The following is a 24,825-nucleotide window of genomic DNA, read 5'->3' as shown; positions in this document are numbered from 1 at the left end:
GTAGCGCGCTTTATAAATGTTAATGATTTGATTTGATTTGATCCACATTCTACACAACCTATGGCAGTTTATTGATAATGAAGGTGTTTAAGCACCTATCCTTTTGGAACTCTGACAGCCTTCAACTCTATAAACCACAATATCCTGATTAAAGCACGGAGCAAGGATAAATGGCTCCTTCTAAAGTTAAAAAAATACTGCCTTGAAGGATGAAACCAAGCAGCCGCTTTACCAATTTTCTCATCTGAAGCCAATAACAGAAGCTGCAATGCTCCATAGGGGCCAACTCCTAAGTTATTGCATCAGTTTGTGGGACTGATTGTGTATATATATATATATACAGTATATATATATATATATATAAATGACACCCAGATCATCCAGATCATCTATGGCATTTGACATCTAAATTGCAAAGACTCAGTTTACAGAATTGTAGAACCCAGACAAACTATATTGCCATCACACGATGGTAGATGCTCACCAGCTTACACAAACTGAAACTTAAGAGTGTTGATCACTTCTCTCAACATCACTCTTGTGAAAAGCAAATCCTGAACGGAAATCAGGAGCAGTTATTCCACTCAAGCAAACAGTGTTTGAAGTTTGGGTGTGGTTTGTAACTTGCCACTAGCCTCACAGGTAGGAAGAAAGGCAAGCATTTGCTTTGGCCAACTCTGGATCCTCAAAGAGAACCTCATTTTTAAAATATAAGTTGATAACCCAGTTGTAATCACTTAGTCTGATCTATGACAAACTGCAAATGCAGATGATCTCCTTAGTCTTCTTCACTTGGTTCGGAATGCTGGCAGCAATGTGATTCGAGCACAATCTGGTGTAAGCATGTTTTACCTGCGCTTGGGTTCTTTCAGTGGGTGTCTATATGCCACGGGGTTTCCTTTAATGATATGGCTGGTGTTCACAAAGTGATATCCTCCAACTTTCCCACTTATCTGTTGCAAAGTTTATTTTGTAATGTTTAGTGGCATCTGTGGCTCCAATCAAGTTACACTTGTGTGTCAAGTAGAAGTGCAGTGACCTACAGCATTCAGGCTTCCTCCATAACTGCTGCTAAACTCTGGAACGTGTTGCATCCCAGCTTACAATCAAAACCCAATGTAATGTCTTTTAGGAAGCTCCTTATGCCTTGTGTTCGCTTTCATCACAGGCACCACAATCTCTGCATTAACTGGCCTGCTCACAGTCACAAAGAAAACAACATTTTAGAATTTCAATTTTTCTTTTACAGGAGTTCAGGACCTAGGGGGGAGGCACCACTTGGGGATCAGGGGCTCACTCTAGCAGAGGCGCAGACAGGTCTAGTTGCTGATCAAGGCAGGTCCAGTTGCATCAGGTCAGCTTGCCAATTGCAGTGAGGTCTGTGGAGCTGGTTGTGTCCCTGTAGCTCAGAACAGGAGGTTGGCAAACTGACACTTGGAGCAACTCAGATTAGTCTGGGATGAAGGAAGCAGGCTTAGTCTTTCTTCTCAGAAATCAGGGCAAACATCAGGCAGCAGGACAGGCCTCTGAGGAACAAGGCACAGATCAAGCTGCAGGGCTGTCTTCTGGTAGCAGCTGGGCAGTCCTCTAGGGACAAAGACAGGTCTCAAGCAGCAGGGCAGTCCTCTGTGGAAAAAGCCAGTCCATGGCCTGTAGTATTCACAGGGCCAGGAGTGTACTAAAGAGTGGGTCAGGAGGTCCAATATTTGTACCTGGTGCCAGCCTTTATATTGAGGGGATTTCTCATACTACTTTACATTTGGTTCTGGAAAGTTCTTCACTTCCACAGTCAAGGCTCAGAGAAGTCTGGGGTGAAAAAAGGCTAGTGTTAGGTTCCTTTTTGAGTGCTGGGAGTGCTGGAGGCAAGCCATTTGGAGCGTAAGTGAGGCAGGGAACAGCTATGCCCCAGGCATACTGGCAGATTCACCCATCCTGCAAACATTTAGGGGCATATTTAAGAGCTTCGAGCACCACCGGAGCATCACTTTTCGTGATGCTCCAGTGGGGCTATGCCCTGCAACGTATTTACAAGATGGTGTTAGGCCGCCTTTTGTGGCTTAACACCGCCTTGTAAATATGGCCCCTTCACACGCAGCCCTTTGTGTGGAAGGGACATGCAATGAGTGTTGCTGTGGGCATGCCACAGTGTTCTAAATGGGGTCTCTAGTTGGCAGAGGTATACAACCTTGTCCAAATAGGGACCACAGTCCTAGTCAGGGTAAGTCACACACAATCCCAATTATCCTGTGCCCACCCTCTGGTAGCTTGGCACTGAGCAGTCAGGCTTAACTTAGAAGGTAATGTATAAAGTATTTGTGCAATAAATCATACAATAACACAGTTAAAACATCACAAAAATAAACCACACAGGTTTAGAAAATCATATGATATTTATCTGCTTAAATTAAGGTAAAAACAATAAAGATTCAATAAGCAGAAATTGAGATCTCACCTTTGCAAGATTAAAAAGAGTCTCAAATGTTAGAAATCAACAGTTTTCTTTTGGTTCACAAAGTACCTGGTTTACATTCTGAGGCATCTCAGAATGGGGGGGGGGGCAATACCCCCTAGGCTCTTGTACTCCTTCTCCACTCTACCTCCCACCACTTCAGGGGTGGTTCCCTGACACTGGTCAATCATCCCAGGGTCTGTACCCTGAGGCTGAACAGGGGGCAGCGGTGAGTCCTCCCTCACCTTGCCCCTAACTGGACTTCCACACCCTTGTTTGGGGAGTGGTACTGTCAGACGACTGAACTGTCAGGGTGCCCTTATGGGTCACCCATCTCAGTCCTCCTGACAATGTGGAGCTCCCATCAGAGGATGGTCTGTCATTACAGACTAGGTTACCCTGCTTGGGTCCCCCGTGGGAACAGTACAAGCTCTGGGGCTGGAAATTGGGCACCCTGGACCTCCCCACCTCTCCTCCTACCTTTAGAGGGGATATGGGACTCTTTCCCCCTTACCATTCTGCAACCTGTCTGAGTCACTGTGTACCTCCCCTACACACTGTTGAGGGGAACCCAAGACCACCCTCTTTAGGGCCACTCCCTAATGCCTCTCAAGGCACTCTGATACTCACCAGGAGGTCTGCCTTCTTTGAAAGTTCCCTGGGGTCAGAGAAATTACAATCAACCAGGTGTTGGCGTAGCCCTGGAAAACAATAACTGAATATATGCTCCCTGGCAATCAAATTTTACAGCCTCTCAAAAGTGTTTACAATACTACCCTTCATCCAGCCATCCAGTGCCTTGCAAAAGTGCCCACAAAATACCCCCAGGACTGGTGAGACAGTTTCCTACTGCCCTTGAAACTTAACCTGCGCTCCTCTGGGGTGAAGCCATATCTCTTGACAAGGGTCTTCTTTGTGGTGGAATAACTCAACCGGTCTCTCCCATCTAGGGCCAGAAGGGCATCCCTCACATTACCAGGCATATGTCACCATAGGACAGCACCCCAATCCTCCTCAGGGATTCTGTGCGCTACTCTAGTGATCTCATACACCTTAAACTTCCTGTCTATGTCACCCCCCTCACTGAAGTCAGGTACCAAATCTCTGGTGTGTGGACCTTTCCCTCAGCACTGGACATAGAAGTTTTGCTGCCACCATTAGACTCTACTTGCTGTACTTTTAAGTCCAGTTCCTTCAGACTCAGTTCATCAGCGAATACGATTTTTCTTTCTGTCAGGGCTCTTTCAGTCACATCTCTTCTCTCCTCTGCCAGGGCTTTGTCAGCCTCAGCTCTTCTTTCCTGTGCAGCTAGTTGAGCTAACTGTAGCCTCAGGTCCCTTTCAGCCTCTCTGTCCCTCAGGTCCTCAGGGGACTGGGTGTGGGAGGAGACACTGCTTCCTGCATATGATCCAGTAGGGGACCCCCCCTCTCTGTGGGCTCCCCTCTCTAACCTGGAGCCACTACTAAGTCATTTCCCGCCTCCTCCTTATCTTCTCAGGGCCATCGCCCTTTTGGCCCTCTGCCACTTCCCTTAGCCAGCGTGCTTCCTCAATAGTATATAGGGCATCCTGCAGGTCCTGCTTGGTGAGCCAATGTTAGCATGCTTTTAGGGAGAGAGAACATGCACTTTAGCACTGGTTAGCAGTGATAAAGTGTCCAGAATCCTAAAGCCAGCAAAAATGAGGTCAGAAAAAGAAGAGGAAGGCGAAAAGTTTGAGGGTGACCCTGCAGAGAGGCCATTTCCAACACACAACAACACCCAGTGCAGTTTGACGCTGCCTCAGATTTATGAGTTTTCATAAACCAGAGGCAGCGCCAAAATCTAATGCCTTCCCAGGGTTGGCATTAGCAAGGCGCCACAAGGAGGAATACTTATATTCCTCTGCGTGTTTTGTTTTTTCTGTGTGCAGTATTCTGCAGCACACATAGAAAGAGCAAAATACCAGAAATGATTGTTCATGTGCAGGAAGGTGTCCCTTCCTGCACATAACCAATCTTTTAAAATGTACACTTTGGCACTTCTGTGTGTGCTGCTTTCTGCACCACACAAAGAAGTGCCAAATTGCCATTAGTGATTGTTTATGTGCAGGAAGAGACACCTTCCCACACATAAACAATCAAACCCCTCAACGCAGACATCCTAGCATCATGGTGCAAGGATGCTTGCTTGGCGTTAGGCAGCTCAATTTAGTGCCAGTGCATGATGAAAAGCAGGGGTGTGCCATATTCTAATAAATATTGTGTATCCCTGCATTTCTAAAGTGACGCAGCATGGCGCTGCCAATTTTGAGCAGCATCGCGCTGTGCCACTTTTGAGTAAAACTGGCCCTTAGTCCCCTATTCCACTTTAATCTCACTGTCTCAGAGGAATACACAAAGCTGAACGGCTGAGCCAATTACAGGCATTTGACACAGCACACTGGCAGAAGGCACAAAATGGTGGAAACAGGAAAAAGCAAACTTTCAAAAAGTCACAAGTACAGAATTGTCTCTGTTTCTAAATTGGTTTGGGATTTTTTGTGTGTTATGCTTCCAATGTATTACTGTTTGTGTGCTGCATAAATGCTTTACACTTTGTTTGTTAAGTTAAACCTGACTTCTCTTGTGCCACTCTACCAGTGGGTTAAGCACAGGTTAATTTGGTGGTGCTGTGGTTCACCCTGAAAAGAAATGTGGTTGTTGCCTGAGTGGGGCTACCATATTCCTCAACAAATAACAAATAACCCTTTTTCGTACATATTTGTTTTACTCAAATACTTTATTCAAGGAAATAAAAGTGATGCGAAAGCAAGTGTTTGGTAGGAGAATATAAGTACATCCCAAAGATTATGTCTCGGAATGCTCTATGCCTTCCATGCAAATTATCTACAGTTTTTCAACTGCCATAGAATGGGCATCAAAGAAGAAACCTTGAAAAATTATACTTTGTACCTTTTATTACTGAATTGAGATTAGCAATTATACTGATTTGGGATATTATTGCACTTACATTCTCAGTGTATTTCCTCTTTAGTAGTCACTCAAAGTATGTATGTAGTTCAAAACTCAGTTTCACGTTTTCATAATTTACTTCAAAGATGGCACTGCAGAATGGGCCTAAAAGAAGTTGACACACACTTACAGTATCAAAAATGGTTTGCTTGTGCAAAAATATGTCTGAACAAATTCCTAGTGTAGCACAGGTTCATAGTGTGCACTCAGCAGGTTACTCTTATTTAAAAGCTCTTTCCTGATTTACTTTTCACAGTTTATATTTTTATTTGTTTTTAACTTTTGTCTTTTGCAAATGTGATATTCGGCCCACAAACAACATCCATATTTCAAATAGAAACACAATCAAAACAGTGCAACAAAACAAGCAAGCAATAAAGAAAAAAAACGTTTGAGATTTAGATGTATTTTTTACTTTTTTGGGGGCCCTAGGGTTCATGAGAAACTATATTTATCTTTTTTTCTGTTAACTCATTGCCTTGGTTGTGGTGCTATTATCCTGGATGCCATGTGTTTTCTTTTTTAGTTTATTAGGGAGCAGGCCATGTTACTAACTGTCACTCCCACTCCTCTGCCCATCAGGGTTCCAAGTAACATTGCAAACACGTTAAGATTCACTTTTGTTGTTTATTTGAGGTCACTGAGAACCCCTCAGTGAAAAACATTCTTGGTATTCACAGGAGCCCATGTATAATTATATGTGTTGCAATCAGTTTAAGACAATTAACTGCCTTGCTGAGTCCCTCATAGATCATTCTTTCTCTATGGTTCCTTTAGGATTGTTGGCCGGAAGGTAGCAATTGCTTTTTAGAGGAAAATGAGTAACACTTTCAAGTCATCACTGTCCTACTTTCCATTTAGATTAACTTCTCTGTTCTTACTTCTGGTTCCTTAGTTCAACATTCCTTCTTCCATATGAGATTAAGAAAGAGGAATAATGTAATAAATTCCAGGTTCAAATGTGACAAAATATTGAATTATGTAGCAAAATGCATGTTAGTTCCAATGGAAGTTAGTCCTTCTCCGCTATCTTGTGATGGTGGATCTGTAACGTACAACACACCAGAGGTGAGAGTATTTAAATTTACAGTGTCACCTCTGATGTGTTATACATTCGAGATTGAGAATGGCCTTTTGGCCTCTCAAGACAAGACCAGTAATAAAGCTTCTAAAAGCCCTCATGCAGCAGTTTTTGAGAAACTGGCAGACTCAGCGGTTGGAGACCACGCCTACAGCATCCCTTCAATCACTCCATCCCCTCCTCAGAGCCTAGATGATTCTGATTCCACATCTCCTAGAGTTCAGGCCAAACCTGGTTCTAGTAAGTGCAATTCAGGTGATATCACTGCCCAGAAACAGTCCAAAGGTCTGACTTTTGAACTGGAGGACATAACACACCAACGTTTTTCTGTATGGCTACCCCACATGAAGTAGCTGGCTACGTTCAATCACACATATGTCAGGGACTTGTTAAGGATGTCAAAGCCCACCTGTGCTCTCAGTTTCCCAGACTGGATCTTCCCAGCAAGGTCACAGAGACCTCCAAAGTGGACCCCACCTTAGTCACCTTTCATAAAAAATATTCTAAGGTCCCAGGGCCTCAATCGCGCCTGACACAACTGTCAAGGCAAGTTACTAGACTTTCCTGGTCCACTAACTAGGATCCTGGAGTTGGCTTTACAGGCCAAGGAGTAAGCGATGCCCATCAACCCAGTCATCTTGGTAGGTTGGGCCCAAAGGGTCATATGCCAGCTAGGCACTGCAAATTGTCGTATATCCATTGTGCGCTGACTCTCCATCTTTTTTAAGATTGACCCAAAGCTCACAGAGCCAAGTGATGGGTCTCTTGTTTGGCACCCCTTTTTTAAATTATCAAAATTCGTGGCCACTTATTGTAACCTAGATAAAGCACGGGGTCACTAAGGAAAGTATTCCTCCCACTTTCTGGGAGGGCCTGATGCTTCATGGGGTGTGCATTCGGAAGTGGTTACCACCAAAGACCACAACAAGACTTCTATCAATGAGACACAGGAGGAAACCAATACTTTTTCTACAACCTCACATTCTACCCCACCTTCTCCAGAGCCAACAGGAATCGCTTCAGGAAGGGGCATCACAGATGAGCACAGGGACCATTTCAGGAATATGGATCTACAGATGAGGATTATTCAAATTTCAGAGATTGCACGGGGGCAGAACCAAATTATTCCTTCACATCTGGCAGAAGTTAACCCAGGATGCTTGGGTACTTGAACCCATTTAGGGATGCAAGTTGAAATTTTACAACACCCTTTTTAGCCTTCCCTCCCCTCCATTATGTATTTTTCACAACAAGAGCAAGATTTAATCTCCTGAGAAATTCAGGCTCTAAAATAGAAAAGGGGCTTTAGAAGTGTCATCCCCCCTCCCAAATGAGTTTCTCAGCTGTATTTTTGTGGTAGAAAAGAAAGAGGGTGGGTCCTGCCTGGTGCTCAATCTAAAGGATTTCAATGCGTTGATAATCTACCATCATTTCAAGATGGAGGGAATCCATCTACTGAGGAACATCCTTCTAGAAAGAGACTGGATGGTATGACTTGATTTAAAAGACACTTATTTAACCAGCCTAATTTTTCCCCCTCATTGCTGTTTTTTTCAGTTCCGCTGGAAAGGGCATTGCTATGAGTTCAGGTTCCTCCCTTTTGTTCAGGCCTTAGCTTCATGGTGCTTCACAAAGATCATGAAACCTGTTGTGGTCTCACTGCGGTCTCAGGGGGTCTGCCTGATCATTTTTTTAGATAACATCATTATCATGGCCTAAAGTCCCCAGCTGGCCACTTCCCATTTGGAGTAGACGTTTCTCCTCATTCAGGATCTGGGTTTCATTTTAAATGCTCAGAAATCAATCCTGCTGCCCAAATCCCTCCTATCATGAATAGTGCTGCCTCCTCATAAAGGTCAGAACATCAAAAAATAGTTGGGGTCAGCTTTGTGCAAACAGACTGTATCCTTGAGGTCAATAGCTCACCTTGCGGGACTTCTGACTTCATTGATCCAGACCATTTTCCCAGGTCTTCTCCACTAAGGGGAGCATCAATGATGGGCTCAAGATTCAGCACCCCTGCAGTGGCCTTAGTTACTCAGAGCATGTCATTCTGTCAAAAGAAACCACAAGTGAAATGTCTTGATGGTTAGATGTCATGGAGGTCTGGAACAACAGAGCAATATTTGGCTGAGCCCAGAGATGATATTTGAGACAGATGCCAGCCACTGGGTTTGGGGTGCATGTTGGGGCTCTTTCTCCATGGGGTGGAAGGGCTGTGGTTCAAGTCGGAATTGGGTATCCATGTGAACTGCCTGGACTGATGGTGGGTTATTTTGCAATTGAGAGTATCTCTCCAGAGAAGACAGATTGTTGCATTCTCTTCTGAATGGACAATTTTCCACGGTTCGTTATGTGAACAAGTTGTGCGGGACCAAGTCATGTCTCCTAGCGGAGATAGCCAAAGAGTTTTGGCACTTTTGCCTTTAACAGCAGATTTCAGAAGAGGCAGAGCATCTCCTGGGCCAATACAATACTCTTGCACATTGGCACTCCCATCATCTCTGGGGCTTCAGTGCATGGAGACTTCTTCCAAAATGCTTCAATGGGATTCACTGCCTGTGGGGTCAATGCATGGGAGATCTGTTTGCATCTCGCCTCATTCGTCAACTCCCAACTTTCTTCAGTTGATGTCCGGATACGGAAGCCCAGGCCTTGGTTGCTACTCTGCAGGACTGGTCTCCCTTCTGAACTTTGCATTCCCTCCGTTCATGATGATCCCCAGAGTTCTTTTCCAGGTGAGGTGTTAGAGTGCAGAGTTGATTCTGGTGTTTCCATTATGAAGAGAGCAGTCTTGGCTTCTGGTAGTCCTGGAAGTAGCTTGTGCTTGCCCATTACTGAGCACATTCTGCTGTAACATACTGTTGGACCCAGTGGGTCTTCCACCATCCACTGATTATTTCGTAACACCTCTCATTGTTGGCCTGAAGAGTTTCCAGGAAAGAAGGAATTTCCCAGGCCTTTCGTAGGAAGTTGCAGCTTTCATCGGACAGGCCTGGCCGGCAGGAACCCATAGGAGGTACACTTTAGCGTGGAAATGCTGGTGCAGTTGGTGCCATGAATGGAGTGAAGATCCCTTTGGAGTGGATTGCTGTTTGGTCATAAATGTCTTGTCTTCGCTAGCCTCGTCTGGAATGATTATTGGTCTGTTAACAATTTTAGATCAGCTATTTCTGCAGGCCACCTCCCTGTAGACGGTAAATCCATTGGTGAGCACCCTGTGGTGTGTACATTATTAAGGGGCATTTGCATGGTTAAACCACCTCTAACAAAGTATTCTTTATTATGGAACATCAACGTTGTTCTGAGGTTCTTGGACTCTTGGCAAAATAATAAGTATCAATCATGATATCAACTGTCAGCAAAGTTAACTGTGCTCTTATGTTTGGTTTCATGTAAATGAGTATCTGACGTGTAAGCTCTGGATCTGGCAGTGAGAGGTTTGTCTCCCAAAGGGGTTACTTTTTCTATCTCCATAAGGACAAAATCAATTTTCTGATCAGCATCTTACTCAGTTCTTCCAGAAAATAGTAAGTTTTGTGTTGTGCAATGCTTGAAGGACTTTGGGGTCAGTACCACTGAGTTTCATTCAGATATGGGGGGTCCATTGTAGACTGCTTTACAGAAAACTTTTATATCTGTTACAACTGCCACGTTGGCTAGGTGAATGAGCTGGCTCCATTCTAAGACTGTTATTGATACCCCCATTTTCAGCACCCAGTCCGCTAGAGGGCTGATAGCCTTGAAGTCTTTTGATTTAGGTTCTTGGTGAGATGATATCCTAAGGGCAGCAGATTGGTCATTGGAGTCTACATTTAAGTTCAGCTTTAAACAAGCATAGTCAGAGCCTCCGGTCCGGGCATAGAATAAAATTTCTTTTAGCATTCGCAAAAAATAATTTAAATCCTATTAAGGACACGGAGGTGAGGATTATCTCACCCTGCTATATACATGAACATTTATTTGAAGAATATATTTTTGTTATCTGATGTATCCTTTCCCACCCGAAAAATTGATTATTGTTTGGTGGTAGTTTTGTGATATACAGACCAGTGTTTATGGCTTCAGTGTTTTCTTTCCCTCTCGGTCAATGATGACAAGTGACTCTTAGTGTGATGGCGTTAATGCTATCTTGAAGTTTATTCAGTCGTAACTCTTATCCATGAAGGAGAAGACACAGAGGCCTTCCAAACCTTGGAGCAAGGGTCTTCGATTCCAACTCGATTCGGATTTAGATACGGGCTCCTGTTGACTCATGTGGTTTTATGTGGTTTCTTCCAGTGGATGGTGATCCTATTGTTGTAGGGTCTCCAACTGCTTAACTGATATTCCCATGTTTATGGCAAAGAAAGGGATTGCTAGATGTCAGTTTGGGGGTTATGTAGGGGTGGGGACTCTATGGCTCGTACATGTGACAGTATGTGGTCATGATAAATCTAGTGTTTTAGAGTTTTACATTTTGATTGGCTGCTGAAAAATAAAGTTAAGAAAGGGAAGCATCATCCTCTCCTCCATGTTGAAAATTCTTATTGTGAATGCTGGACATTTTTTCATTGTATCCTGACTGAATAATAGTCCTCAGGAAGTCACTCTGTGACCCAGTGTGAAAAGACAATTTACAATGCAGCCTATTAGTAAATAGCATGTATTGCAAATTTGCATTCACATTTGGAAACTAGCAATTTTGTACATTGCACAACCCTGGTTTGTAAATGGGAATGACACAGACGTTTATTATACATTTATTACTAATTCAACATGCAATGAGAAAACATCTCTAATTTTTACATGGGTATTACTCTCAAAAAACCATAGATATGTGTCCTGTAATCACTCCTTTCCTTTTATGTTTCCCATTTCTTTAAGAACGACCCTGGAACACATTCATTCCTTAGGCCCCAGTTACAATACCGAGATTAATCATAACATTATACAATCTTTTTTACTCTTCGGTTTGTAAAAAAAAACTTCTCTCTTCCATTCATGTTTTAAAGATGAGGCACACAGGAGATATTTTACTAGCAAGTTGCATAGCAAGCAACAGGAAAGGACAAGCATTCATCTTGCAAATCTTATAGAAAGCTGTCTGTGCCCTCAGTTTAATAGACCGTAGAGAAGATCACAACATCACAGCACTTTTTTGTCACAACTTTCAATCCACTAAGACATTATGGCTGACAAAACTGCTCTTGAGCGAAGACTGTTATAGCCAGTGGGACAGCGTGTTCCATTCTCAAACATGATACTGATGAGTCAGTCTGAACAATTCAAGGTTGCACAGTATCGGTAGGGCACATTTTTATTTTCATCTCATGTATGATGAAGCTTTCTTGCCAGTTCACTTTTCAATCCTTGAACTGTATGATAGGATGCTAAAATATGTGGTAAGTGTCTTCTTGCGTACATGAAAGGAAATAAACAAAGAAAGTCCTAAGGTCTGGACAGCATGGAGGGGATATCTCTTGTCCAATGCAAAAGGGTGGTGTTGAAATGAATAGCGTTCACATTATGACGTAGGTGGCACAATTAAATGAACTGAAACATATAGAAAATGAGATAAGAGGAGAGGTGTTGGAGTGGTCAGCTACTGCCTGTCAAGATTCCAATGTGTGCTGTAATTGAGACTCTCATTATTGCTGGGTGGGGAATAACCCTGAGCGATTCCTGCACCTATAATTACTAAAAACGTGGTGGCTCTAAATTAAAGGCGTGAGAATGCCTCAGCACCACATATTGTACCCTGAGAATACACACATCTTTATCCAAATGTTATTCCTCCTTCTCAGATTGTCTCCTGGCCATTGATGGAGCAATTGAAAAATCTGGGGGCCTTTGAGAGTGGGGACTTATTGTATTACTTTTAATGCTGACTTAGCCAGTAACTCTTGCTGCCGCCTGAATTGAGATGAATTTTAAGGGCTTTCAATCAGTGGGTTAGTTTCAAATAAATCACAGGGACAGAGAATATGATACAACAAACACTTCGACATAATATAACTATGGGAAGTAACATAGTGTGCCTTTGATGTTGATAAAACTACATAATGATGCATAAGGAAAGTGGTTAAAATACTAGTAGGCACTGTACAATCAATAAAACAATGTCAAGCATCCATTGAAGCTGATACGAATGCCCCAATATATTAAATAAAATCCCACGGAAATTTCTCCCAGGTTCTGTGTCAGAATCTAATTACCCAGATGAAGCATCAAAATAAAATTGCAATCTCAAACGTAATCTGCTAAAGATCATCTTGAAGCCCCAAAAGCAAACGTTATGTTATCTTGCGGGAGCCTGTCCATGAGTCTGAGGCACGTAGAGATTAATAAGGGTGGGCAGAACTTGTGGAGTTGTACTTTGTGGAATTGAGCGGAGTTACAATAAAACTCAGTAAGATTCTGCTGTGTTCAGCGCACCCAAAGCATCCCGTAATACCTCAACAAGAAGTTACACTAACCACCATATCCGTCAGTTTAGAGTATTCCCAGCACAACCATTACCTGATTTCCAATTTTTTTTTTAATACTGCCTTCTGGTAGGCTGTCATTATTTACACTAAACAAAAAATGTGTCTCCAAACTCTCCATGCAACAGTGCCGTAAGATTTGGCACACTCGCTTGATAATCAATCATACACCAGTACCACATAATTACTGTAAAACATCACCTCCAAAAAGCTTTTAGAAAAAATGAAACAGGGAACAGATTATAAGTCATTGAAAGAGAACAAGGTACAATAAATTAAATGGTACTGAACAGTCATGGCTCTCATCGTTAATGAGGAGGAGGGTGGGGGCGGCACATCACGCACAGGCTCCCAATCCTGATGCTGCTCAGAGCAGTGTTAGGATTGGCTGGGTGCGCTGTGGATGTGTGCTCCCAGGCATATTGGGAGCCTGTGCAGGCTCTCTCCAGCCCAGCAACAAGAGAGCCTACAGCGCATGTGTGTTTGGCTGGCCCGAGACGGCCGGCCAAACACACATGTGCTCTGAGGGGAGCTCACAGTGCACTCCCCTCACTGCTTCTCACCCCCATGGCCCGCCCCTTCCACCACAAAGGGATAATAAACCCAGTTTATAATCCCTTCGTGGTGAAAGGTTTGCAGCTTCTGCTGCTGGCGGGGGGGCTGGCGCTCCTCCACCCTAATGGAGGAGCCGTCCCCGGTTAATGTTCGAGTACGCAGATTAGTGGGTTACTTTATTTCCGGCGAACAGGTGCATAGAAAGTTAAATTTCTGCAATCTCCCTGTTTTGCTCCCTATGCATTTTTGTTGTCCCTGTTTTCTTTTCCTTTAACACGCGTCCCTTCTGAGGAAGGAAAGGGCGCAAGAAGGACTCCGAGAAATGAGAAAGCATGAGAAACCAGATTGTTTTTCTGATCTTCGATACAATGTTAATTGTGCACAATAAAAATAAGTTAATGAAATATGCGTAAAAGAAATGTTTTGCATTGTATTTTTGGGCATATGCTGCTGTGATTTAGCATGAGATTTGCAAATAAACAGCACGTTTTTTTATGCTGAACTATGTCAAATGTGGGGCTGCAGGGTACCCCAAGGCACTACAACCAGGAAATAAATTAAAAACAGAGTAGATCATTGAGCATACTATAAACATCACAGAAAACTTAAATATGTGCGATAAAACAGAAGGCTTAATATATGGTCAAACGTTCCAGGCCTCCCTAACAACTGACATAGACGGCAAAACCACATCTCACGACGGTAAATATCTCTAAAAGTTCCCCTCCACCAAGTGTAACGTGCCGTCCTCATATTTGTGCTTGTTATGTTGTGTTCTTTTGAACTATTATACCGAATAATGTAACATGGCATAGAATTCAGAACATTGCACAACAACATATTATGCATTGTAGCATAGCTAAGTGAAAAACAGAAGATAATGTCATACAGAGTAACTTCATATTAAAATTGACAAGCACAATCGTACTTAGAGCACCAGCTCGGTGGGTATATGTATCTGCAGGATTACTAAAGCTAATGATAAGTTACTGAGTGCACTGCAGCGGACACCTTTCTGTGGCTGTGAGTGTGCGGAGGGCGCACTCTTACATACCTAATAATTAGTTTGCTTACAAGTAGTTGCTGCATCTAGGCAGTGAGTGAGTGCAGTGGATCAGCATGATGCTAACTTTTTTTTCACTTGATGATCCATCTGAGTCCTGAGTCTTCCCCCATCCTAGCTCCTAGCAGCTCCCGCCCGTGATGAATACACACTCAGTGCTCAGGCTGAAGTAGCCATACAACCGTAATGGCAGTGACAGCAACGCACGTGCTGCACAGAGGATTTGTATTGTTCTATTACCAACAAGCACAGCCCGGAGTGCACTCAAATTGTGCAACATTGCTCACACAGGATTGAAAGAAGGGCTGGGCACCAGTAAAGTTTGTCACAGGGCAGTTGGGTGAGTTGATGCTGGCGGAGCGCAGATTACCGCTCACACTTACAGATTTCCTGCAGTTTAATCCTACTATTGGACACAAAACTGAGCACCGAGGTCACACCTTTATCAAAGGGTGCTCAGAATAGTGAAGCCAAGCAGTGCCAGGCTTATGTGGGGAGGGAGTGTGTGGTTAGGTACTCAGAAATCAAAAGAAGTCTGATAACCCAGCCAATTAATCACTGTCCAGTCAAAACTTTGATTTAACAACAAGAAACATACTTTTATTCTTAACATACAATGTAATGACTGCAATAATCTATAAGAGGACCATTATAGCGATAGGCATTAATAGGAACCTTCACACATGTTAACGTAGAAAACAGTCTTAAGCAGCAGATCTTTGGCCCTATCTGGTGCAGGATAAGTGGAGTTATTAAGTTTAACCCTGTGCATTGGTTGTATTGATCTTCCTATCTATCGTTATGTCTCCCTCCCATTTTGAGATGCAATATGACAGGTGCCTTCTTTATCTTTGATTTAAATATTGTCCTTGGGGCAGATTCCATAGCCAGTGTACTGCACGTGTGTGCGTAGCTCAGCGAAGGCTCAGGATGCAGGTGAAGCAAGGATACAACCGCGTCTCAAGTGGCACTGGGGCAGGACTTCATCCTCCTCTGAAGTCACTCTAGTTATTTTGTAAGTAAACACAAAAATGTATGAGCTTGTGAATGGACCTCACCCTATGCAGGTTTCTCATCCTGGAAGGCCTACAAACCTAATGTAAGGGGATGTACTCACATATATAATTACAACAATTATTAGTTAAATTTGACTTTTGTGAGTTACAAATCTGAATTTGCACACATAAATACATCCATTTCCACATTGCAGTTTCGTCTCTGTCCGTAAATCGGATCTACGTTGTTCACTACTGAGGAGGCTGAATGTTTCTTAAGGGAGCTTGGATAATTCTTGATACCAGTAGAGGTGCCAAGTGACCCTATAGCAAAAGTGACATCTTCAGCTAGTCTTTTTTTCATTTGATTTTCTTTTTAGATATGAGCAGTTGCATTCCAGGACTTGTGCTTCATTCTAAACATATTATTTATGGTTTCATACATGCAAAGTGGTATTTCCTAAAAGGTTTGGGCTGGCTGAAGGTGAACACTTCCACATCGCAACATAGGCTTTTCTCAAGTTCTAATCTTCTTCCCCTCTTTTCTAGGAAAATTCCCCTAGGGGACCAAGCTTTAAGGGATGCATAGATCTGTTATTTCGCTAGGACAATATTACTTCCTATATTTCATTGTGGTGAAAATGTACTCTATTTCACAGTTTCTTTAATCTTTAAATTTAATGACGTGTATATTTTATTTGGTTTGCCGTTGTAGAAGAGTTACAAAAACCTTCATGAAAAAACAAAAAAGCAAAAAGAAAGAACATACAGTTCAAAGCAGGAATCGAGCAAAGCCTGCACTCTGAAATTATCCCATATTTTTTGCAGATGTGCTGATAAAAGAATCAAAGTGGACAGAGCTGTTCTTTGGAGAAGGACGTGCCTCTCTGTCATTCACTCATCTTAATAAGGATGATGAAGGTTTATACACCTTGAGGATGGTCACCAGAGGGAGTGTAAATGAATACAGTGCATTTCTGTTTGTGGCAGGTAGGACTGGATATACATATACATTTGAATTGCTAAAAACCTCGATGTAGAAACTGCTATTATCTGTTTTTATGTTAGATAATTTGTTCTCTTATGCAGTGTTTCCATTTCACATGCAGCATGCTACCTTTTAGACATACTGCACCACTGAAAGATGAAAAGGGGAAGGAGATTGTCCAGCAATCAGAACTGATGTGGAGAGATACCAGAACTATTTCCACTGGTGCAAATGCATTATCAATTTTTGGAGAAACATATTTGCATACAGTTCTCAAAATAAACAATAATGACTATGAACATTATTTTTACTGATTAACAAGGTCCTCCTCATTATTCTTTCTCCCTTGTGTAGATGCTGCAGCGTTGGTTGCAGGTGCCCCAGGTGCACCAATGGACGTGGATTGTCATGATGCCAACAAGGATTATGTCATTATCACTTGGAAGCCACCAAATACTGCTAGTGAGAGTCCAGTTATTGGATATTTTATTGACAGGTACTAATTAGCTGATACCTTCCTTACACAGATTGTGTTTCTTCATTGATATTTATGTTTACTTTTTATTAATATCTAAAGAGAAGAAGAACACACAATTTATTTTGTCTCTATCTTTGGAGATTTTGGTGCTGATTTATAATGTGATGGTCAGTACCTCATCTGTGAGGATGACGGAGGACATTATCTTTAACATCCAGACAGACTATCGTCTGTCAATTTTAGAAATGCCTTCTGGTCCAGCAGCCAAATCTTTACAATGCATATTGTACGATGGTGGATGACTTCAATTGGTTTTGATGGTCATTCACCCAACTCTTTACTTTTTTTGCGGGTAAAGAGACTGAGAGATGTAGCTCTTATCGATCTATAACCTTATGTAATACTAATGCCAAAATATGTAAAAAAAAATTGTCTGAAGAACAATTGGCCAAAACTAACCCACCCAGCCCAGTCAGGTTTCATTAAGAACGTACAACTTGTGGACACAATTTACTGCCTTTTCTGTTGAAGGACTTGTATCACTGGGGCAAACTGCAAAGTTATTGATCTGGCTGTATTACCACCATGTAATGCCTCAAGTTGTCGCTACAAGTATCCTCAAGATAGTCAAGAAAAAATACTTCTCTTCACTTGGGCCAACAAAACATTGTCCAAAACTATTAGCAATGGAGGCCTGAGAGTGTCCGACATGTTGAATGATACAGTCAAGTGACACAATTAAGACCCTGATAGACTTAGCAATACCTTGAAGTCCAAATCTGTGGGTCAAAGTGGATGAAAATTACTGCACAATCCCAGTATTTATGCTATTATAGCTATCACTTCGCCACAATGGAATGGGCCCACTCAACATACCACCAATGTTACAATCATTACAAATATTACATATTCATAATAGTCCATAGATCTAAAAACCAAAAAGTCTGCTTTATTTAAAACCAATCAAAGACATGGTGGTCTGATGACCTCAGCAGGCCACCATCACTGTGACAGCAGTGATTCATGGTGGGTCACAAGTTTCAATCTAGGTCATTAATGTTCATGAGATAGGTCCCACTATGAATCAGGATTTTGCAAACCTACCTATTAGTATATATGTAGGTTTTCAAAAACATAATAGATTTCTGTAAACACCAATGCACAATTTGCAACTACTTTTATCAACTCCATTTTTGTACATCTGGCCCAATATGAGCACATTTGAAAACGTATGCACCCCATTCCACCTGTATGCCACAAATACAGGGTGTCATAAAACAGGCCCATGGCATGGCAATAAAAATGCATATGCCTACTAGTTGCAGACTGAGCTCCTCCTATAAATCAGAGGCCTACCTCTCCCATAGGATAATATTGGGCTGCCTTTTACCTTTATTAAGTGTTAAATTTGATTGGAGGCAGGTAAACATTTCATGTTTGGTATCTCAGTAATTGTAATTAACAATCCTCATTAATGGTAAAATCGGATTTTAAATTGCAATTTTGAAAATTCCACTTTTAGAAAGTTGGCATTTTCCTGCCCTTGCTATTTGGTGCCTGGAGCCTGCCGTAGGTTATATTACTGGGTGTAGTTGGTAGTTGGGCACTGTTTATTCCTCCCAGACAGTCACTCAATAGAGGGATTAGGTGTAACTAAATGGACAGTCATTGGCAGGATGAGGGGGCAGAGCTGGGCACGGATCCAATTGCAAATCCATAGTCTGTACCCCGTCTTCACACAAAAGACTTGACATCACTTCATTGATAATGGAGCCAGGCTGGAGCTAGGGCAGGAAAGACAGGAAACTTTAAGCACTTCAAAGGGAATTCTCTAGCAACTTCTACTTCAGAGAATGCACCAGGTATACAAATAGGACCCTCAGACCCACTGTTCAGTTAGCTTTCTGGGCCTGCTGAAGGACTTACACAGGACTGCCTGCTCCAGCTGTGTACACTTGACGATTGGTAGTGGCTATGCTGTTAATGTTTGCACATCCCAAGACGCTCTTTGAATTTAGGAGATAGTTACATATACAGATCCAAGTTCCTAAGTTGTTCCATCCTGGTATATGCACCCAGCCACCAGAATGCAATTGTCAAACTGAGGAGATCACCAGCTGACCTACTACACAACAGAATTAGCAAGGCACATAAAACAAAGTCCAAGTAAGAACAGTGCTGAGGCAAATAATATCTAACATGTTCTTTATAGTCTTTCCTCATTTAATCTTCTTCTGATGAGAGTTCAATTACATACAGGCAGGCAACACATGTTTCATCATCAAGACTTTCTCAAGGCTGTAAAGATGATATACAAGATATTGCGAACCCATACACAAATGGAACAGGGGTACACAATTGTGCATCAAATATATACAAGTTCCAGTGACAAATCACCAATTAGCCCTGCTGTTACTATAAGAAGAATATGTGAACGCCCAAAACTGCAGACCTGTGCTAGACATAAAACCAGATATCACCTACAAGTGCACATTGCAATGGATAGTAGGCCATATGTGGCAAGCACCCATGCATAATCAAGCATACACTAGAGTTAACCCTGAACTCATGATGAGAACATTCAATTTCCAAATAACAAGCAGTAAATCCATGCAGTCTGAAAAGAAAGATAGCGTTTGTGTGCCTTGGTATTTTTTTATGTGTTCCTGCTGGGTCCTTCAGAAGCCTGCTTTGCTGCACCTGAAAGTACTGTTCTGCTGCCTAAAGGCACTAGATTGTACCTTAAAATATAAAAAGTCATAGCCCTGGTTCTACTGATTGGATTTTAGTCATTTTGGTGTCCAATAATTGATTACAGTTTACTCTATTTTTTCTAAATTGGTGTGGGATTTTTCTTGAGTTTTGTTTTCACTTTATTGATGGTTGTGCGCTGCATAAATACTCTACACATCACCTCTATGTTGATCCTGACTGTTTTTGTGTCAAGCTAACAGAGGTTTAGGCACACGTTAATTTAGTGACCTTTTGTGGTTCACCCTGACAGGGATTAGGCTGTTGGTTGAGCAGGGTTAAACCCCACTTAAAAAAACAACTACATTTTTCACACCTAGCAATTGTTCTTTTAGAAGTCACTAGAACCTGTCATCTAAAAACAACAACATTCTTCATCACAAATCAACTTAATCAACTTCGACATTCCTTTGATACTAATTCTATCAGCAGTGCCCTGTAGCCCAGCTTATCCCCCTTCTCAGTAGGAAAAAACCTACAATAATTGTAGTTTGTGAACTTCACTATCACAGTGACCTCAAAGGTGGTTATTCTCTTTTTCTTCCAAACCTGTTTACAACATTCAAATTCCACAGGTCCAAATGTTCTTCAGCATCTCACAAACCATCCCAACAATCATAGTTTTTGTTCCTTTAATTCCAATAAACTCTGTATACATGTGGCCTACCTAAGTGTCCCTGCTACCTCTATTGTTTCCAATAATCTACATTTGTCACCTAAGGGAATCCTAAGAATGTTAGAAGTTGGTTTTCAGTACAGATAAGTGGCACTTATGTCTACCTAAGTGTCCTGCAAAATTGAGCTAATCGTCTTGAAAAACGTAGACACCAACTGAACCACAAACACAAGCGTATGAATGAAAATAATATCTTCTACAATGTTGCAAAAACGAATTTAAGCATTTTCCATAGCACTCTCTAGTCTACATTTTCTTAAATCAATGTCAACATTTAAGATCACTCATATCACTCTTTATCTACTCACATCATTCACAGTAGAAATCAGATCTGTTTATTTTTAAACCCTTCCCCTCAATTGTATTAGACAATTGGCCAGGCCCAGTCCTGAGAGAAAAAACATTTTTCAAATATTGAACTCTCCTATGTTATGTCATAGTATTAATCTGAAAAATACTCTGATAGTCATTTTTTAAATACAATGGCTAATCTGCCAAATACTTTACTGCAATCTTCAACTCCAGTACAGGTCATTACGATCACAATGGCTTAGTGATGAAGAAGGATTTGTTTAGCTTATTGTTAGTGGTCTATAAAGCTCTACACAACACAGTACAAAAACTGCTGACAGATCCTTGGTAGATAATCTATCTGATACCCTTCGAGGGAGGGAGCCAACTGTCTTAATATGAGTTCTGGTTGAGGTGCCACACTACCTGAGCAGAAATAATATTACATGGAACAACATATATCCAGCGGGACCACGTTTTGTGCTGTATCTGTAAAGGGCTGAAAGTGGTAGAGAGCACATTATAAAAGTACTTGGTGACTCACAGAAATGAATTGCCAAATATTCACAGCGGCACGAGCAGCCAAATCAGTCAGACCTATGAATGCAAATCACCTGAAGTTAGATTTTAATCTTAGTCAAACTCCTATGTTGGAACCATTCATTTTTCGGGAGTACCAAAGTGAGACGTGGCATTAATAGAGGAAACCACAGGTTCTTTTAACTTTGCAGGAGACTTTAGTCAATCCATTTGTGATGTACATAAAACTCTAAGGGGCTGATTTAAGAAAAGTGGTGCTGCACCCAGTTCAGCGCCACTTTTCTTGCACCCCTTACCACCAACATGTGGGCACCGTATTTAAGATAGGGCAATCGTGTCAGAATTCCTGACAATATTGATGTACTCTGCAGGAGTAGCAGCAACAGTTTGGCACTACTTCTGCAGAGTACATGAGGGCCCATTGTATTCAATGGCATGCCCTTTTTAGCACCTGCTCTGAGCAGGCCTTGAAAGTGCAGAAAAAAATGGTGGAAGGAAGTGTCTTAGATTTCTTTGGCCAATTTTAGGCCCCCACAACTGGGGAACGCCCCCCTTGCATACATTATGCCTAGCACAGGCATAATATGATGCAAGGGTTTACAAAGTGCATGCATTGTGCCAATTCGTAAATATGAGGCCGGTCAAAAGCCAGTTTAGCTCCGTCTTAGTGTAAAAAAAATAACACTATCTTGGCGCTAAGGTGGCGCTAGGGCCTCTTAAATCAGGCCCTCAATGAGGTATCTGGAATGGTTACAATACATTTTGATAGAATTCATTGTATAATTATCTTAACATAGGAATGTGTTTTAAGTGCTCCCTATTCAAAAGCAGAAGCCAACATCTACATCATATTGTGAATTGTCTTGATTTGGGATCTCAAGGGTGGAAGAAGCTCATAGATCGAAGATGGTGAAAAAGGAAATAAAACTATAAGATTGAGAAACAAAACATGTTTTTTAATTCAAGTATATAAGGCCATTGCATAGGAAAACAAAAGAAAAAACAATATTTACATAGTTGGAAAACATTGATAGGGCCTTTAATGATGTGGATCAATTGAGCTTATTAACAAAGTGATGTATATGCTCGCTGTGAAGGGCAATTGCTCGTCACTTTTCCTTCACTAAAAAGATTCACCCTAGTAAAATGCAAGAACGATGTCCGTGGAACTGGAAACATACATCTATGTGTTACTTTATAAAGTTAATTAATTTTGAGACTAAAAGTAATTGATACTTTAAAAACCTAACGTTTGTAAGTCTTTCCTCAGTAGCATTCCACGTTTCCATTTATTCCCCTCTTTATGTGTTGTACCTTTAATACTTCCAATACAATTACTTATGCTTTACACTTTTTCCTCTCCTCTACAAACCGCCCTCCCTTTCTTGGATCCTACATCTACCACAATGAGTTTTCACTTCCCCTCCTCCCTGCTTCCTTCCACTGCCCCTCCATCATCATTACCCAGACTGATGTCTCATCATGGACCATTCTGTAACCCAGCGAACTAACCCGACTTTGTTAACTGGGTGCACATATTCAATTGCTAAATTGTTTTTTGCTTCTGTCCAGTTCGATGCAAGGTGAAGCTTATCTTCGCTTGTTTCATGCACAGCACGCCCATACCTTAGGCTTCAGTGCGCTGTATAAGAATGCATACATAAATAAACACACAAATAAATACATAAATTACATTATTCTTAGTTTCTGTTAAAATAATCTGGTTCTTACAGAAAATAATGTATTGATAGTCTGTAAGATAGTTCCAACTGTTTATCTGCAGTGCGTGGCAAAATCATCAGATTAGGGTAAATTTCAAGCATATTGAAAATTTGCGATAAAGAAAAAAAAACATGACAAGTCCTGTTATTTGTAAGCTAAAGGAATGGCGATTGATAGGTGTCATATTATTTAGTATAGTGTGTTTTGGAAATACGTTTTTATGAAAGTAACATTTGAACATACACACCACACAATGCCTTATCCTACATAAATTGGAATGTATGATAAATGTACACTTTTAACTAGAGTTACGTATAAGAAAACAACCGATAATGACGCTGTGTTGCAATTTCTCCTGTTTCTGTTGACTTATATTGTTAATTTAGGAACCAAATAATTACGTGTTTTACAACGCAAGAAAGGTACTGTTTTTAAGTTGTTCTTTTCCAAGTACAACCATTTATACCTTACATTACCATTCACTTTCAGATGTGAGGTTGGAACAGACAGCTGGATTCAGTGCAATGATGCTCCAGTAAAGGTTTGCAAGTATCCTGTCACTGGACTTTATGAGGGAAGATCTTACATATTCCGTGTCAGAGCAGTCAATAAGGCGGGAGTGAGCAGGCCTTCTAGAGTCTCTGTAGCAGTAGCTGCTCTTGACCCCGCAGACCTGGCTAGGATGCAGAGTAAGTATTCAATAATTATAAAGGGAATTATTTTGGGGGTGTACTGGGCACTGACAGTTTTCGTCCTTCAATACATTATTTGTTTCTTTTTGATTCTTGAAAGTTAGGGTGGAATCTGTATAAATCGGAAGTCTGCACTCAGATTTTTTCACTATACAAGCAACCATCAAAATACAGCTGCTTCCCAATAACCATTCTGCTTCAAGCCACACTAAGAAGCATCGTGTGTGTAAACAGAGAGAACAGCGAAATAGCTGTTCGCATGCTACATAACTCCTCTCATATAACTGAAGTCATAATGTTCCAGAGGAGTTCTATTATCTGCAATCAAAAGAGGAAGTGCGGTGGTAAATGTTGTAGCTGAGATTCGAATGTATACCACACCTAGCTTGTGGTGGTTTAAGTTGTCAACGCCTACACCGAGTAAAATGACCCTTGCACAAACCATGTGCCATCGCAAAACTGTGGAAACGTGGAGTCATAATCTGCACCAAATCACAGTGATTGAGACTATCACGATGCGAAAGGTTGCTCAGTTTTGTCCCTGGTCATATACACAGGCTGAGGATTGGTCTACATTCGTAAATTTCCATGATCAATTGGCCACTGAGGTACTCTGAGCCCCTGGCTGCATCTCCCTCATAGTATAAACTAACGACGTTCGTGGGCTGACAATAAAAGAGTGATTTAGCTGAAAGTTAATCCAATCCTCTGACAGTGGGAGACCAATATTCCCTTCGTGGGAGTCCTAAGGAGCACACTAAAGTAGTGTGCCTGTAGTTACTTCAAGGCCAGTGATTTAATTAATGGGACACAGAGTACCAATGAACACAGAAAATTATATTCAAAAAGGTATTTTCATCTCTAATCGTGTTCTAATTGCCAAAAATGTCATGTTAAGTCTTTCCAGGATTCACAAATGTATCCTTGGATGACATTAACTGCTGCAGTTTTCTCTGTCACAGGTGTACAGAAATCTGTAGAAGTAAATCTTATTCAGAAAGTGTGAAGGTTTTTTTCCAAGGCATTGCATTAGCCATTTGTTCAGTACGCACAACTTGGCTAACCTGGATCCTTTCTCTCACTGTA

The 24,825-nt window shown here is 41.5% G+C and overlaps 1 protein-coding gene across 1 annotated transcript in view; it reads left to right on the top strand.

The window, feature by feature from the left end:
• MYOM2 (myomesin 2) overlaps positions 1–24,825 on the top strand; it is a 571,331-nt gene that overhangs the window by 159,928 nt on the left and 386,578 nt on the right. The window contains exons 10-12 of the mRNA XM_069235814.1: positions 16,430–16,591; positions 16,944–17,085; positions 23,537–23,736. Coding sequence (XP_069091915.1) covers positions 16,430–16,591; positions 16,944–17,085; positions 23,537–23,736 — 504 coding nt within the window. The remainder of the gene's footprint in view (positions 1–16,429; positions 16,592–16,943; positions 17,086–23,536; positions 23,737–24,825) is intronic.

This window comes from Pleurodeles waltl, chromosome 5 (assembly GCF_031143425.1).
Source record: "Pleurodeles waltl isolate 20211129_DDA chromosome 5, aPleWal1.hap1.20221129, whole genome shotgun sequence".
Classification (NCBI taxonomy): Eukaryota; Metazoa; Chordata; class Amphibia; order Caudata; family Salamandridae; genus Pleurodeles; species Pleurodeles waltl.
This window is presented reverse-complemented; position numbering and strand designations above follow the sequence as displayed.